General features: G+C 45.3%; 1 protein-coding gene across 15 annotated transcripts in view; it reads left to right on the forward strand.

The window, feature by feature from the left end:
• The first annotated feature begins 955 nt into the window (after positions 1-955).
• The window catches only part of kirrel3b (kirre like nephrin family adhesion molecule 3b), a 142,584-nt gene continuing 125,265 nt past the window's right edge, over positions 956-18,274 (forward strand). For all 15 annotated transcript variants that reach the window (XM_053873595.1, XM_053873600.1, XM_053873596.1 and 12 more), the window contains exons 1-2: positions 956-1,182; positions 1,295-1,362. In XM_053873595.1, the coding sequence (XP_053729570.1) occupies positions 1,320-1,362 (43 nt within the window). In that variant the 5' untranslated portion in view covers positions 956-1,182; positions 1,295-1,319. The remainder of the gene's footprint in view (positions 1,183-1,294; positions 1,363-18,274) is intronic.

The raw sequence follows: 18,274 nt of genomic DNA on the forward strand, positions 1-18,274 counted from the left end.
GACACCGCCACAGACGTCTGCAACACGGTTACTAGCAAGAACACTGCTCCTCAGAGTGGTGAGCCAGGGGAGCAAGTTCAAAAGTGCAGGTCCCACACAGCAGAACACTTGGCTCTGCTGTGTGGAGAAAACGCGAATGTGTGTGAGGAGTTGATGAAGAAGAGGGAGGAAGAATAAGCTCATCTTGAATGAGCCTTTCCGCCTGCTTTAGGGGGAAAGAAAGGAGACCCATCACCTGTGGGATCAGCGGTGAAGTACTTCCTTGAAAAGGACCATTTGTGTGTGAGTGAGAACATGCTGTACGTTGGCTCCAGCTTCACAGAAGGAACGGAAAATGTGTTGTAATATTCTAATATCCAAAAGTAATTACAGCAGTTCTTGTTTCATGTATGTTTGAAAATCCGCCCTTTCTTCAAACATACCTGCCTGTGAAGTTGAAGGCTGCGTAGCAATGTTGCCCTACTTTCAAATGAAGGCGTGAGAGGTGCCGTGAATATGTGAAGAGTAGCCACGTGATGAGTGGAGATGTTTTCAGATGCCCTCGCAGAAGCCAAATTTTTGTTCTTAACCTTTACCCAAACCTCAGTGGTGCTAAATAGATAAAGAGATGGGGTCTATGCTGGAGGAGGAGGGGGGGGCGCTGAACGTTGTTTTGGAAGAGAAAAGAATGCACGCCTCCTATTCTCATTCTAATTTCCTCTTTTCTCCCACGGCAGCTCCCGTTCCCAGAGTGAGGACCAAAACTCCCAGCACTCAGCGAGACGGAGGGAGAGAGAGGGAACATTGGAGGGAGGGAAGGAGAGAGAGACAGAGAGAGAGGGAGGGAGGGAGGAGTCTAGATGTGGAGCTTTATCCCCTGAATCTGTTTGCTACGTGAGTGAGGAGAGGGAGAGAGAGAGAGAGAGAAAGAGGAGAGGGAGGGGGGGCAAGTGAGGGCTGACGAGACAGAGAATGGATGGCCAGCGAGAGAGCGGGCGAGTGAGAGAGTGAGCGCATCTCCGCTCCGAGTCATCACCAAAGACACTTAAAGTCTACAACCTGGCGTCAACACGAGAGCATGTGCGGCTGAGCTGAGCACGGACCAACTCTGAAGAGTCCCACAGACCGACCGACCGACGGAAGGAAGGAAGGGAGAGGAGCCACACAGAGACACAGAGTCCGCTGCCTCGCGGAGACATACCAGTAAGGACCGGAGCATCCTTCCCTCCTCCGGCAGCACAGAGGAGCGTCTCATCTCGTGCATGTCTTTGTGCCTGCCAACTTCAATTTCACACTCGCCCACTGTGTTCCATAGGTTTTGCTCTCTCCGTTCTCCAGTCATGCTACGTGGGGTCCTCCTGCTCCTGTGGATCTTCTCACATGGTAAGTTTTCCGAATGAAGTTCACCCTGTCTTCCTGTGATTGCCATTGCTCGCCGGGTCGCTCATTTTGCCTCTGCGATGATGTCTGAGCCTGTGCTGTCATGGGGCGGCCGGAACGACACGGCTCATGTCTGCGCTGAATTCTCAAAGGACTCTTTCTTGTCATGACCAATCTACGAACAGACGTGGAACTTGCTCAGCCGCCGTGTTCTCTCTATCCGGGGAAGTTAAATGGCCTCCCTTAATATTCCTGTCACACGCGGAGACATGCAAACACGAGTCCCCCAACCCTCAGTCCAGTCCAGCCAAGCGTTCAATCCAAAGTCACATTGTTTTGAACTGACAGCTTTTTACCCATTCAGTGCCTCTACAGGGGTCTGCGAGGAAAGAAAAGAGACGCGGGTGGAAAGAAGGCTGACTTGCACGTAGAACTTGGCTTCTTTTTAAACTCCTCTGACTGACAAAGGGATCTGTGATTTTCACAGTTTGCCACAGAGAAGCGACAGCTCATGTCCACGCTGGTGAAATTGCACATAGCTATTGAATTTCCTGTCGCAAGCTGATGTTGGCGTTGTGACCCTTTATTTCCGTGTGTTTAACAGAGGCTGGGTTGCTTGGGTGTGATGTCACTCGTGGTAGCTTGTGTTAACAAGGTTGCTTTGCCTATTTAAATGTCAGCTGGAATGGCACTGGCATTGCTCTGTTTGTGTGTGGCTGAAGAAAGCGTCCAATAATGCAGTGGGATCGCCGAGCCTTTGGTCCTTATCCTGTCATTAAAAGTTCCCAAGTGCGTGAAGTTTGAGACTGTTTTGTGCTCATCCTATTTGTCGGCAGCCGCCGAGTGGGGTTCAACAGTCACCACGCAGTTGCTGTTCCCGCGAGGCGACGGCTTCAGCTGGAATGAGACAAGATTGCGATATATTTCAGCCCTGGTGGTTATTACCATAATATAACATACTTCTTTGCCTGCCAGGTAAACAGGGGATAACAACCTACCGTCTCCGAACGCGTACCCCCGGGGAGGGGAAAAAAAAAAAAAAGGCTTCCTCGTACTTCACCATTGTCGGACAAATTACGGCTCTCTTTATGTGCGGAGTTGGTGTCAGCAGAAAGCCACAGAAAACAATCTTGTTTTTTATGAACACGGGGACAGAGGGGAGCTGTGGCGGCGGCAGTCATTTGCTGCCAGCCGGGGTGCGAGGGAGAGAATGAACATATGCAGCCTGATGTTTTTATGCACTGGAATATGGCAGCTCAACTTTAAGAAATAAATGGTCCAGAGCAAGAGGAAAGGAGGGTGGAGGGAATGAGAAAAGGAAACCGCCACACTCTGCATCTAGGACACCTTTTATGCTGCTGTCACCTCTCCTGCTCGTGACGGATGACACGGCACCTGGCAGCCAAGGGGCTCTGGGAAGCAGTTTCTCGAAGCACGTGCACCTCAGGCCAAACTTGAACTGAACCCATCTCCCTACTTCAACCCCCAATTTTTCCACCTTCTGACATCAGTCATATTCTGGTTTTGTTTCGCAACAAGTTGAAGATATTCTCCTTGAATTCGTTGTGACCCTAGAGTCAGTCTCGAATTGGTGACACACAAGTTGTTGTTTCGTGTCACCAAACTTAAAAACCTTGTTGGATTCACTCTTCTTGAATCAGTCGAAATGGTGCTTCTGTTGCGACAGTTTCACGTACCGTTTAACATAAGAGTTTGAGATGAAACTTCATCTCAAGATATTTCGCTCCTTTAGCAGTCTCCTTGTGAAGCTCACCTTTTTGGAGAGAAATTCAAAGTTGACGTCTGGGCTCTTCCTGACTCGATCTCAATCACGCAGGAGTAGTTCTGTGCTGAAATGAAATCCCAATCTCCTTTGAAATCCCCTGCCCATCGCCCCCCACCCCCGCATGCCTTCATTATCTCCCACCCACCCATATATCTTGTGTCACAACTCTTTATTTCATCAGCAGCCAGATTAAGCCGTTCCTTAGTCCTGGAAAGCATGTCTTAGTACTCCCCCAATATTCCATTTACTGCTGTCTATTAACTGCAGTCTGACGCGTCCAAATCCGCTTTTCCTGGGCGGCAGGCTTTGATACATATTGCTCAACTAAAGTATAATTAAATGTCTTCACAATGTTGTATTTGGGTGGCTGAATTATACATTTCCTCCTATTGACGGAGGTTTGGTTGTCTTCCTCGGGTAAACGCTTGGGATGAAAACTACAATGAAAGGCATCATGTCTTTGGGAGGGAAATACTGTCCCATTACCAGGACTTTCCATTTCCTCTATGACCGTGAAAACTTGGAGCATAAGTGATATGGCTGTTTTCAAACGATCCGGGGTGGGTTTTTCTTGCTTGTCTTAATGCGCCCTGATGTCCCCGCGGGCTCATTAAAGGTGGATGTCGACGGCGGCTTGATGCCGGAGCATCCAAGCTCTAATAAAAGTGCCCTTGTCCTTCTCAGACGACTCGGCGTCCACCAGTTATGACAGCCAGATTCAGTCACTCGAGCGCTGTCACTGCTTGAACGGCGGATGACGTCACGCTGTTGGCGCCCAGTTTGTTTTCTTGTTTGTCCCGTTAAGGCGAGCCAGTGGAAGACACCTCACTTGCTTGGACCCCTGCTCATTTCTGTGCCACCAAAGATTAAGCCCTGTGTAATCCCTCTGAGCCCAGAGCCCGGCTGGATATTTATGGTAATCAGTAAACATATGAATAAATCATCGAGGAAGCAGCTTCTGGACAGCTGGAACTTGTAAATCCCAATATTTGGACGCGCTATTAAAAAGTAATGGCATGTCGAAGAAAATATTTGGATTACGCCGCGCAGGGAAGAAGTTTCAGTGTTGCTCACGTCAACAACAAGAATCTGTTGAGTACAATAATGGAATGATGGATTGGACTTTGTTGTTGTCGAGGTGTATTGTGTCTCAACGTCGACTGTAAGTACAGTGGTTTTTGGTGTCTGCGGCTGAGATTAAATCCTCATTTTGAGTCCGTCAGGATTCAGGTCAGCCGGCCAAGAGAGGGGGAATGATTGCATCGGAGTCTTCTTGGATAAAAAAAAAAAACAGAATAAATGACATGACGCGCTCCATCTCACGTCAGCAGCCGGTCATCAGACGCGCGCTCTTTATGATCAGTTCCATTACACACAGAACAAGAGGCTCTCCCAGCCACGGTCCTTTTCCTTGCTGCCAACCAGTCAGCCACAATCCCCTCATCTTCTCTCACCCAGAGACCCTGCTGCTGGATCTCATTCCTGCGGGATGAATTCATCCAGATTGGAGCACTCAGCAAAAGGGCATTATCCTGGATTACATGTCTGTTGGGTGGCAGTGTTAAGTAATTCAAGCAGATGCTGTTGTGATCACCGAGTCACCTGTGAATGCATCACAAGCATCTGCCCCCGCGCCCCTCTGTCGTCCCACCTTGATCCTCGCTGGGGAGCCAAACGGAGGAGCAGTTGGGCAGTGGTGTTTCAAAGAAATGCTGACAGCTAAAAGGAGCTTTATCCAATTCGGTCGGGATTTTATTTGGTGACAGATTATGAGGGGGATTAATGGCTTCTAAATTGCGCTTTAATGCAAAGGAAACAACAGGAAATGTTTGTGCGAGGTGGCTCTACAGGGATGTGGGGAAGCTGAGGAGTAGATCACACAGTGACAAAGTGTTGACCTATTTCAGAAGCAATGAAACTCGCTGCTAATCCATCCACTGCCTTTGCAGTGTGTATATATATATATATATATATATATATATATATATATATATATAATTTTTTTTTTTAACAGAATTCTTTTATAAATGTTTCAAGGCAACAGACACTTGCCCATTTTCGTTTTTCTTTTTTTTTTTTTTTTTTTTTTATTGGTACAAGTGAAGGCTGTGTCCCTGCTGGTTTTACTATTATTTATTTTACATTTCTATTCAGACGCTATCAAAAAAAAAAAAAAAAAAACCTGACACACATCCTGGATCTTTGGGCACCAGAGTTTATTCAATGAAACATTCAGCTTTGGAGTCACCAGGTACCAGCCATAACTAATGGCATTACTTTGCAGACGTTTATCTGAATCACGTGTGACATTCTTCCTAATCTCTCAAGCAAAAACAACGATGATTGGGCAGGTGAGGCTTCATGAAACAGTGCCCTTAATCACGAAAGTCAGTAGGTGGCGCTCTCTGTTTGAAAATTATGAGGTGGCATTGAAAAGTTTGTTCAAATCTAAACGTATTAGAACAGAGTGCCATCTAGTGGGCTGTGAACATGAGGACACTGTTTCATGAAGCTTCATCGTCCCTGCACTAGTGATGATGATGGCTGGACATCATCACTATCGTTTACAGCTGTCGCAATCTGTAACATTATATGATCCAAGTTATTTTACTCCAAAACTTGCATACAAGTATGAGCAACGTCAGCTTGAAGTTACTGGTGTCCACCATCTGCTTGTGTAACTACTCCAGCCACCATATTCATCGATTTATAGCTTGACTTGTCTAAATACCGCAATGTTGTCTGTTGCCATTTGGAGTTCACAGTATGACCCGTACCATAGGTTTGTTTATATTTTGGCACATGAAGAAGTCATCTGTCGTCCACATAACTAGCGATGGTCATTTGCATTGGCCTTGATCGGCATCTGGTCCCACTAGCCATTTTCTTCATTTTTTTTTTCCAAGAACTTGTCTGATCTGATCCATAAGCCCAAATATCTTTGTGTGACGTACTGTAATGTCGATTAAATTGTACAGTGGTGTGTCGAACATGGTGTGTAGTCTAGTATTTTTGCTTTGGTTAAAATATTTGGTTTAGTTTTCTGCCGTGTTGCACTTTTTAATGTCATTTAAAGCTTTACATTTTGACAAAGCAGTTGTGGTTTCACGTTTTTAGGTGTCAGTATTAGGCAGTTCACACCCATAAATATTAACTTCTTGAGTGACAAGTCGAAGGTATCGGACTGGTATCGACCGATCCTCAAGGCTACAGTATCAATCGGGGTACAGAAAGTGGTATCGAGCCATTCTACCTGTAACAACAAGCTTCTTGATGAAAAATAAAGAAACCTATACGTCATCATATCCGTCCTTTGTTCCAAGTGTTTAACTGAAATATTCTCAGCGACGAAGCAATGCTTTGGTTTGGAACATAAAGTAGCCAAAAGTCAAAGTGCAGCACGATGACGGCCTCTCCAGCATTTTCCGTGAGGAAATCGCACCCTGCCAGTTCAACATGAGTCACATTATGTATTCTGGTGCTGGCTGGCAGAAGTATTTGTAAACCAGAAAAGGTTATGTTGAGGAAGTCGAAGATGCATGTGCTGCCGTGGCACTCCAGACACTTGAGAAATCGGGTTGCCGATCTGATAACAACTCCCCAATGCAGCTGGAGAGGACTGTTGGACAGCTCAATATTACAACCAGGATAAAGCTACCTGCTGCCTCTTCTTCCCTTCGCCTCATCCTCTTTTGTAATCTTCCATACTGTTAACGCCCACCCTTTACGACTGTGTGCATCTGCTGCGCCGTGTTTGTACTCATACGGAACATGGCAATCGCCCCTATGCCTCTTGAATTGTTATATATATATATATGTATATACATGGAAATCGCCATGGATGAAAACCTGAGACGCTCCTAACACGCGGTATATTGTGGTGGACTTGTAATTGAAGATTCAAGGCGTGTTCCACCAGATGTGGACGGGGGAATATCCTGAACTCCATTAGCTGTTACTGCTATCCAAACACCGGAAAACTGCTCTGTACCTATCCAACTAATGAACAGGCACAGTATCAGTGGAAAGAGTGAGGAACAGCTAAATGAGAGCTGGTCCTGGTGGCGTGGGAATCCTTTTTATTTTGGAGCTGCGCTGAACTTCTGGAGTCTGAAAGGCTGCCTTGGCACCCTCCAAACTGAAGTCATCCCCCGCCCCCTGCAGCCCCACACCCTGTTATCTGTGTTGTTTTGTTTCAAACCAAGACCCAAATAAAGCTTCGAGCCACCTGCTTGCCGGACTAAGACAATTAAGCAATTGGGAACGAAGGCTCCATTCATTAGTGGGGGGTTGCAATGTAAAGGCCGAGCTGCTCTGCATACTTCTCTTTCAGCATAATGGATGTGGAGCACCGTTGACATCGGGCCAACTTGGTTTTTTGTGCAAGCACTTTCCATCAGTCTTGAGCGTCGGTTATTTTGGTTGCACGGACTGAATGTTGAGAAGAACGGTGTAGGAACAAGAGCGGGGAAAAGTTGCCTCTCTGCATTCTATCGTGTGGTGACTGGTGCAGAAAATGTCATCTCAAGATTATTCAATTTGTGCCCACATTTCTATGATGGGTTTTCTGTCTCCTGTCACTTGACTCCATCTGCACCAGACAGTACTGTACGTAGGGAAATGAACGGCTCCGACTTAAGAAACTCTTTTGAAGGTTTAATGGAAAATCATTTGCACTGTTTTGGATCCAAATCCAATCAGAGAGCCTACCCTTGCCCCCAGCCTTGGACTCTGGATCTTGAGCAAAGCAAATGGATTGAATAGGAGTGGATGGATTCGTCTCTCGCAGAGAGGTCCTCAGTAAGACCAGCGGTGGCATCTCAACAAAGACGAAGCCACAGAGGAAAGATTACTTGATGGGTTGTGGATACCTTGGGTTCCTTTAAGGCCCATTTATGCTCCCTTTACGTACAAAGTTGTTATCATTACTGTCACTGATCACGTGCTCTTTACGCTGGTATTGCTGTTCACCAATATATCCACTGCGGGGGGCAGCCCACAGTCAAAACGTTATCTGTGAGCGTTGTGGAAAACCGTGCAGAACACAGTCAGAAGGCTCCGTTTGTATCCGGACGTGACATTGAGCATAAATGAGTCTTAAGTGTGATTTTTAGTATGGTGGCACGTTTGAACTGTTGAATATGAAAATGTGAAATGTTGCTCATTACGTTCCTGTATAAGGTTATTGAGCATTTATTACTCTGGTCTGGGATGCGTCGGGTGGCAGGAGTCGTATATCAATGCCAGATAACACTTGGATGCGTTTACTTATTTAATATCTTTTTATATCTCTTGGCAAGAATTTCACTGTGGTAATGGATCCAAGAGAATTCACAATAGCTACTGCTTAATCCGACAAGCACATTAGGGCAGGTCTCAAAGAGCGGTGAAGTCATTTGGGTTTTTCACTTTGCTTTGGCCGCTGCCCAATGCTAAGTGGCGGCAGGGCAGCCCTGATGCCTTCCATAGTCTGTAACCTTATAAACCAGATTAAATCACATCAAAATACCACAGCACACACCCGCTGGAGACGAACCTAAAGGCAAACGGTTGAAGAGCAACCCGAGGCCGTGGGGTTGGCCAAGGGCAAGGCCATCCATTACTTGCTGCACAAGCCAGAGCGCAGGGACGAGAGAAAGCCTGTGGTGCACGATGATGAACTGACTCCACATCAGAAATTGGATTAGAGTGGGAAGAGAGAGAGAGGCTTGAAAGCGACGGAAAGTTCATTGGAGCCATATCTAAAATGATAACAAGACAAGGACGTCACCCACTGACTGACAAGTGGATGGTAAACACTTTCCAGAGACGGCCGGACGTCCTTGGTGGCCGCCGCTCTGAGACACACGTGGGAACTGGTGTATATAGGTGACACCAACGTGGTTGCTCTTGACTTCCTCAGCGTTTCATCATACATGGGATGAAGGAGGCTCGCTGTTCACATGAGAGGAGGGAATGTTTTTGCTGAAGGTCTAGGGTGCCAACAAAAGTTTGCTTCTCCCTCCACTTTCTCGTACATTTACCATATGCTCTTGAACCAACAGAGAGGAGGCAAAAGAATGCAAAGAAGGATTTAACAGGGATTTCGTAGAGTCAATGGAGAGAAGCAAAGGAGCAGTGCCGTTAACGCCTGCTTGTCATTTCTCACGAGGACAAGAGGATTTAGGTCCAGCTAGTAGACAATGCTATCTAATGGAAGACGGATGAGAGTAATGGCAGTACAATGGCTGCTAAGGTAAACAGAGATATCTCGTGCCTGAGAAATGATACGAGCGGAGAACCACACATTTCTGGAAGCATTGTTGTCGTGAATTAAAACGTATCTTCGCCTTGGACTCCTTATTTAGAATGCCAGAGTATTAGCTGTCCGAGTTGAGTATTTATGCCCAGTGCGCAAACAAGCTTAAATGTGATTATTCTCCCCTGTTGTATGCTAATTTTATTACCTCGCATTGTTCCGTGCTCATGCTATAAACAGCTTTGCTTCTGATTTTCCTCCAAGAACTGTAGGCCATTGGCAGTCTTGTATAACACCCCAGGATTAGATGGAAACTGCCTCACCAAAGACATCGCTTTTTGGATTCTAATGTGGTGAGACTCCCAATAAATGCACATTTTTTTGGATTGGGTTGTTAAAAAATATGATCCAAACATGATCACGCGACACTTGAATGTTCAGAAGTGTCACCACTCCACTCATCCCCTCCGGTCCATGGCCCTCATGCTCCCCCCAGGTTATGGGTATAAATCATGAAGGAGAGTCCCATTAAAAATGCACTTTTCACAGAGGCAGCGCAGCTTCATTTGAGGAAGTATCTCATGAATTTATGTGAAGTCTCCTGCAGCCCAAAGAGCCTCTTCCAGATGTGCCTGCTTCACATTGAGCAGAGTTAATGATGCAAAGCGTGCGATTGGGCCTTCTCTGTGACTCTTCCGTGTTTATATTACTAATTTTCCAGAGAAGTGGATAAAATCAATCTGATGGATTATTTAAAGCTGCATTATGCAAGTCATTAATCTGAACACGTGTTACAAGCAAAGACTCGCTGAAGAGAAACTTACAGTTTGTGTTCATTCAATAGTGAATTATTTTAAGTTTTATTCATTTGTTTTTGTTTTCATTTATATGAATATACACCACCAATAATCTGAGTTATTGAACGGCATCTTATCCATGAAATGTGTTTCTTTTGACCCAAGCACTGGTCAGAAATCCCTCATCAGCCATTTGGAACGTGAAAGTTCCCTTGTCTCTCTCTGAACTTGAACCATGAATGATGCCATCTGCCTTTACAAGGGAGTGTCCAGAACAGTTTGCACCTTTCAGATTGTTACCTCAGTAGATGACCACCATTCTGTGGTCCAGTTGCTGTTCTCCTGGTGATAAATATTGAGTCAACTTGAGCTTGACCACGAGATGCCACACTGATGACACTAGCAGTTTCATCAGTGTGGAAGTTGACAAAAGAGTTAGCCACTCATGTTTGTTCCTTTTTTTTCCTGGTGATTCTCTGGAGTGAAATGAGATTGCTTTACTGAGTATCTTTCATTTTGAAAGGCAATTATTTTTGTGTTGTCACTTCGTCTGCACTGATCTGAATCTACACAAATGGGGATGCTAAAGCAAACCAACCCTCAAATGACAAGGGTTTGTTCCTGTTGAGAAGCTTAAAGTTAAAATAAATAAGCATGCAAAGAAAGTGCCTCGATGTGGAGTGTTGTTGGTGAGCAACAGAACGGAAGAATGTTATGAGGAATGGGTTAAATCCCTTTACCCTATTATTGTTTAAATAAAAAAATTATAGCAAGTCTCACTCTTGCAAAAACGTTGTGAGGAAAACCTACTTAACTGTGGCTGCAGTAGCAAATAGCAGTGTCTATATTGAACTATATTTCACCAGCACTTTTCATCTTCATATTTGAAAAGACATTTGGAGCAAAATGACCCACAACAAACAAACCCCTTGACCCAGTTTATGAACACAATCCATGATACAACTTCCCACTGAGGGAAATGAGGAAATGAGCTCAGAATATATATGTATATGCATTAGTCACATGAGTCATGTGCTAATGTGTCAGACTTGCGTACAAAGACAGGTACACTTTGGAATGATCTTGTCAAGATGCCTGAACCGGAGCAGGGATGGTGTGGTTGTTTACGCCACAGAAGACATATTTTACCTTCTCCCCGAGCCCCAGTCCTTTTGATCATCAGCCCTATGCCGGATATCAAAATGGAGCCAGAACAGCCCCGCAATACCAGTGACTTTTAGAGATGTATTACTGTTTGAAGGCTGCCAAACAAGTGTCTTTCATCAAAAGAACCAGCAGCTGTCTTGTACAGAAAAAGAAGCAGGACAATGTAAAAAAAAAAAAAAAAAAAAAAAAAAAAAAAAAACGGTATCCAGGGCTTGAGCATGAACAGGCTAAAGTGTGGGCTCACATTTGCTCTGAGGCCTTGGTGAAGCAAAGGGAGAACTGGTTATGTGCACTCAAATGTTACTTTCATTGTGAGATTACCATTCATTCCAGTGGCCTTATGAATGAGCCATATAATTACAGTGTTGCTCCTTCGCAAAAGGCCACATAATACAGTCCCTAAATCAAAGAGCAGGAGCGGCAGTCTCCCACCGAGACCTGAACCACATTTCCACCCAGAGGGAAAGGCCAGCCGCTCCATGACAGGACATATGTGGCGTCACCTTAATTGTAACGTCTCTCGCTTCGTCCTGGACGTGATAAAGGAAGTGGGGCATATTTCCATAAAAGGGAAGAAGAGAAGAGGCGGGAGCGTTTGGGGGGGGGTTCTCTATTTGCTATGCCATGTCGGCACGCCACCTCATTTATACTGACAGCTCCAATAAATTTCGACAACACGTCGCTGTGAACAAACAAAGCTTAATGGGTATAAAGTGAAAATGAACAGCCCAGGAATAAAGCGGAAAAACGGCGAGCTGATGAAAGGAAGTCAGGCCCACAACACTGGAATTAATTTGGCAAATTACGTTGTCAAAAGATGGGAAATGTTTAATTGTCATCATTGTTTCGCTTCCAATAGGAAAATAATGAGAGGCTTTGTGAGTGAACAGGGAAGGCGAAGGGAATATTTGCCGGTTGCTTTCAGTTGGATTGATTGTGGATAACTAACAGGCGCCGGTGTGAAGGCAGATGTTTACGGCTGTGCGGTGGAGGGCCTGCGTGCCCCAACTAAAGGGGTCAGTCGGAGACTTTTGTGGGTGACGTACAGTATTTGTCAGGGGTGCATACAGTCAATGTGCTGTCTTCAAAGTGCTCCCGCCTTTTATCCCTCTTGTTTTAGACATCATAATTCCACTGTATGTATGTATTATTATTATTGCATTTTCCTGGCTGAAACTGACACATGACTTTGGAAAACCTTCATTCGTGATTTCAACTGTACCTCCTTCAATCTGAGTTTGAATGTCAGTTCAAGTCCATTCAGAGTTTGGGACAAGCTCGTGTTTATGATACAGTGTGTTTAGACAGATTCCAATACAGAGTCTATCAGCAACAACTATAGTGATGAATTGCAGCATCAAAGTAGATTGAAATAAGAACTGCATCGACCACCATGGTGTCAACAGGTGTCATCCACTAACAATAAGAAGTATGTACCTTCTATTGATCATAGTAATGTAAAAAAAAGAATGAAATATGCTGTGTATTAGCTTCAATATTACATGAGTCTGGCTTGCATATTGGGAGGTGTATATTCTCCGAAGAGTTGCGCGATGCATGCGAGCGCCTACATGCACATGTGTGAAGAGACCCAGCCATCCGCCAGAGAGTGGTAGATTTTGAAAGGTGCCAGAATGAGTTTGTCACAGTGAGCATAAAGTTGAGGAGAAGGGGGAACTGTGGAGAGAGAGAGTCTTTCCCCAGGCACCCCAAGTCTGTCAGACTGATTAAGTCACACGGCTGAGGAGGGAGTGAGGAAACCGAACCAGAGCATGTTGGAGAAGCCTGCTGTGACAGCGCGGAAATACTTCAATAAACACCAACATGTGAGCACGAACATGACTGCATGTCACATGTGCACTTACTTCTACCTGACCCCAGAGACTGGCGCTCACCAGCGTGCATCCAATCATCCCACCCTGCAGCTTCCTCACCCTCTGGCGACATTAAGCAGGTCAGGGGCATCTTAAAGTTCAGCTAATGCGACATGACAGGACGACTCCAACATATGCCTTTATGACAGTGAAGCGAATAGATGACTGATGGCCAAGCTCTGTGTCCTAAGGCCAGTGGGATAGGTGTGTTGCCATGTCTCTCCCACCTTATATGGGTTTTGGAGCCTCAAAGGAATGGTAGAAATATGTTTAAATTTGGACATATATTTATTTTAAAGGGAAAACTTGGTTGAGAAGCTGGTTCTTAGTGTTTCGTAGGCTAAGACAAAAGGATGCGCTGATGTTCTTTGTTCTCTGGACCACGACAGGCTTGGAGATGCCCTACTTATTCGCTATCTCCCTCCATCCATCCTCTCCTGCCACACCGTGAAGCTGGGTGGGTTCTGGGCAGTATCATTAAAAAGCCTGCTGGCGACCCACCTCCAAACTTCAGGCATTAAGTGCAAATGAGATGGAGAACTTCTCCCGGTGATGACAGCAGTCAGATCCGGCGGATGGTGGCCAGAGCTTTCGAGCTCAGCTACATCTCCATCTCAGCGTCTACCACTGCAGCCGCCTTCATGCTGCCGTTCACAACACTCCGCCCTCGGTCCCACAGCGGTGCCAACAATCGACGCCACCTCTAGCATGGAAAGCCAAGTGCTCTGTGTTGGAGAACACGGCCCACAGATTAGGACATCAAGTGGGAAATGAGTTCAAGTGAACACAGTGCCCACCAGCTCGTCGCCACGCTGTCGAGCTGAACCTTGAGTCCAGTGAAAAACACTAACAATGCATGCGAGTGCTTTCCTGAATGACGTCTGGCAGTACACAGTATTACAGGCCAAACCTACTGGCCCTTTAAAGGACAGTTTCTATCGCTTCAAAACGAAACATTCTATCCACTGTGCAGAACAAAAGACAGCGGTGAGCTGCGTGGAGCAAACAGATCCGTCAGGTAAACCTCAAAGGGTCAAGCATAAAGCTTGAGCAATTCATTAAAAGTGTCCTCGGGTCTGCAGACTATTGATGTAGTGGGAAACAGAGTTCATGAAGCAAGCAAACCCTCACACATGCTGTACATATGTGTGGAATATGATACATGTCTTTCAGAGGAGAGAGAGAGAGAGAGATTTCCCCGGTGGCGTGGAGGATGCCATGAAGTGTTTTCTCCCCCAAACATAGGTGCAAAACAATGGGGTCAGTGTTTGTCTTTGAGCAAGGGCATGTCTGTGGCGTGATACTGAGAAATCGGCCAGGTCCCAAGTGTGTTGCAGAGGCACCTTGGAAACGGGGTCTACACTTCATAAACGTCAGATGAGTCAATAGTGCTTCAGACACAGCTGAAAGAGATGTTTTTGTTTGCCCCATAACAAGGAAAACGCTGGTGAAACAGTATATAGTATAACAGTATAACAATGCACAAAGATATCACAGACTGAAAACAAACTGTTTTATTTTCTGTAAACCGAGAAAAAAAATCCTTTTAATTGAACGCTCTGTATATTGATTTCTTCAAAGTAGGAAAAGAAGCAATTTGAACAAAATCCAATACCAGCGTCCGTTTGAATGGACGAAGGTGAGGCTTTTCTGTGGTTAGCTTCAGATCGCCATTGACCCCTGCGCCACCGATTCATGACTCCGGAGTCCTGCCATTTCCATTTACCTGTGTCCATTTTGGGGGATTTTCAAGATGAATTTGTTGTGTTGCAAGTCGACTCCTCCAGGGTCATGAAGGCAGAGCAAAGAGATCTCATGTGTAGTGGGGTGACTGCATGAGTTGAACATCCAGTGCGAAAATGTCCAGACTAGAAGTCACTACTTCACTTACTGGTAAATCTGAACCCTGCGGCTTATACAAGGAGGCCGCTTATGGAGGAACCACATCTATTTTCCTTCTTAAATTTAGTGGGTGGGGCTAATATTCCCGAGCTCTCTATAGTCTGGACTTTACAGCAATCTTCTCCACATCATCTCAGTACAAACATATTGAATATAGACTTCACATCCGAAACATGTCCACGCCAGCATCTCCCCTGAGCACAGAGACAATGGTGGTCAATACAGAAGACAGATCTCCTTCCCCGTCTGTTGTCAGTTTTCTAAACCCAGCCGTAGCCACCAGTCTCCTGTGTCCTCCGAATTTGGATCAGCAAGACATGCGTAAAGAGCAATCCTCCGTGACTGCTTTGTTGCAGGGTCAAGGTCTGGGCCAGTGGCACCAGCTGGGTTCTGCTGCCACTTGCAGCACAGAGAGGAAGCACATGGTACAAGCCTGGCTCACGTAGTTGTGGACCCTGGGTCTTGTTTTTGTTCTTCTAGATTAGATTAGTAGCACAGTGCCACAGCTGCCAATGAAAATAAAAACACATCAAAGACAGCCACTAAGCATCTGCAAAAAAAGACAAGTCACAAGACAAATAAATAAATACCCAGAATAGAAATTGTAAGTAAATAGGTAATGCACCTTTGCTTTGTATTTACAGTAGTGTGAAAGAAAAAAACGGCATTTACCTGAATATCTCCATATTGAAAGATGATCTGAACTATTCAGCCGAGACGTATGACGTATAAAGTATCACTTCCCACCACTCCAGATAGATATAATGTAATTACTAATGTGTGCTCCGGCCGAAGCAACACACGGTGTCTTAGCTCGCTGTCTAATAAAACCACAACGCAGAAGTGCCGGAGACTATTTGCGCACTGAGCCAGACCCAAGTCAAACTTTCAAATCCAGACGCCTCTTTCTACACTCACTTCTCCCTGCCGAGGCACTAAACTGCTGCGAAATTGAATTTTCCACAGCTGTGTGAATGTGAAGCAGCCAAGCACTGCATTGTCAGAGCACTCAATTAGCTCCCAAGGTGGAAGCCAAAATGTTTTCCAACAGCAAATGTATTCATTGGGGGCAAGATCTCATTAGCATAATGCTTCTATTCTTATAGAACAAAGTTGGGGCGCGTTCCCAGGCTGGGAAAACAACGAACAAAGTCGTTAGAAACGTGGTCTCTACGCACCATATCCAGTCATAATTACGGGGACTTTGGATCACATTCGGTTTAAATATCAGCCTATTGCATGTTCACTGCTGATGGCTGTCGATGGATGGATCAGCATCGTCTCTTTCTGTTGTTTAAACTGTGGAAGTTGTGGAAGTGGAAAAGAAAAAAATATATATATACATATGCTGCAAATCCCGACAACATTCCAGGGATTTGCTCTGAGTACATGGCTTCAAATATTCAATGAATTGAAATCATATTTTCACCATTTTTTTTCTGCTCTGTCTGTTCCCTTTTGATTGTTGCCTCGAGTCGACTGTGTTGTTTCTCTACTTCTCGATCGCGAGTGAGTACTTAGCCGCACCTTTTCTCTATTGGAGTTGGACTGGCTTTTAGTCTTTGCGATAACTTGAAAAATCCTTGATGTCTTTATGCCAACCAAATCAATTAACCTCAACAAGAATCAGGCTTCACTTGAAAAGAAATGATGCAGTTTTGTGAAGACAAATAAGTTCCCAAAATACGTGGAAGTTTTAAATGAAGCTGTGTTGCTCCTCTGTGGGAGTTACACAGGGAGCTTTGTCCCAGCTACTCTGGGCAGTCAGTCTGCTGCAAGCAACACAATTGAGTGTCAACGATTCACCTGAGTATGATTTTTGGACCAGTGATCGAATGTGAATGTTGATGCCAGCAGCCTGGATTTCACCAGCGGAACAATGTTCACTGAAGAACTCTTTTTCTTTGTGTGAGCGGTGGTGTCAACCAGGCAAAGTGACATGAGAGATCACATTTTCAACAATGATTATCCCTGCAAATTCAATAGTGTTCATCTATTGAAAACCATTTTTCTTGTATGTAGGCCTTAGATTTGGATTTTTCCAACTTTGAGAGGAAAAAATAAGATTTGTTCAGTGTAGCTGATGAAGAAGAGCCTGCAACCTTGACTGGTATTCAAATATGGGAGTAACAGAGAGAAGCAGCGTGTGGAGGACTATTAAAGGACTATATTTGTACATATCAGAAAGTGGAAAAATCAGCAATAGCAGTATTAGCATCTGCGAGAAAGAGGCATGTATGTTGAGCGTCCATAATCAAATGAATGTGAATGGACGTGCTTGTGGCGCTTCACAGCAGCAGTGACAACAGCCATGGAAGAGAGTGGCTTCTCCTCCACTGGACTCAAATGTACCGTTCGTTGACCTTGCAATTACCTCAGCGTTTGGAGAAAGCCTTCACACTTTGGAAAAATGCGGTCCGTCCATGTCGACGGCCGGGCCAACAGCCGTCTGACAACATGTGCTGTGTTCAAATCATTTTCCTCGGCAAATACCCGCCATAACGCTGGCCGCAACTGTGCTGATATCATGCCAAGGTTTGTGTTACGTTTACCGCGTGTGACCCTGAATGTCAGGTCCTAAAGCAGCTGAAACGCCGCCACACCACACGACGGTGGAACTGTAGAATCCACGCGTTTGAAGTTGAAAAGTGCAGGTCTCCATGGCTTCTCTCCGTGTATGCAGCTGGACTGGCTTGACTTCCTGAGGAAGGGAAACAGGATGATGGAGATCACTGACAATACCGACTGGATAATCGGTCCCAAATCACAGCCATCTGCTCTCAATCTCCACCTCCATCTACATGCAGCACCATCAATCCCTCCCAACCAAATCTCTAAATCCCCACAATCTGTAGCACTCGGCTTAGGACCTCTTTTAATCCATGTCGCAAGCCCACATTACTGGGCAGGAAGTTACAAGATCGCCGCCTCCCCCTTGTTTTAAGTGTTGTGTGGGTGAAGAGGAGCAAAGAACAAGTACTTTATTACGACTGAAGTTTGGTTTTTGAGCGTTAAATAAGTTTGTGTGGTACATATAAAGTGTTCAAAATGTGCCGTTTTCGCCCGCGTGCTCGAAGTTCTGACCCCCACAGCCGGTCTCAACTGGTTTCATCGCGTCTGATTTTATATAGATAGATAGATAGATAGATAT

This window comes from Synchiropus splendidus, chromosome 8 (genome assembly GCF_027744825.2).
Source record: "Synchiropus splendidus isolate RoL2022-P1 chromosome 8, RoL_Sspl_1.0, whole genome shotgun sequence".
Classification (NCBI taxonomy): Eukaryota; Metazoa; Chordata; class Actinopteri; order Syngnathiformes; family Callionymidae; genus Synchiropus; species Synchiropus splendidus.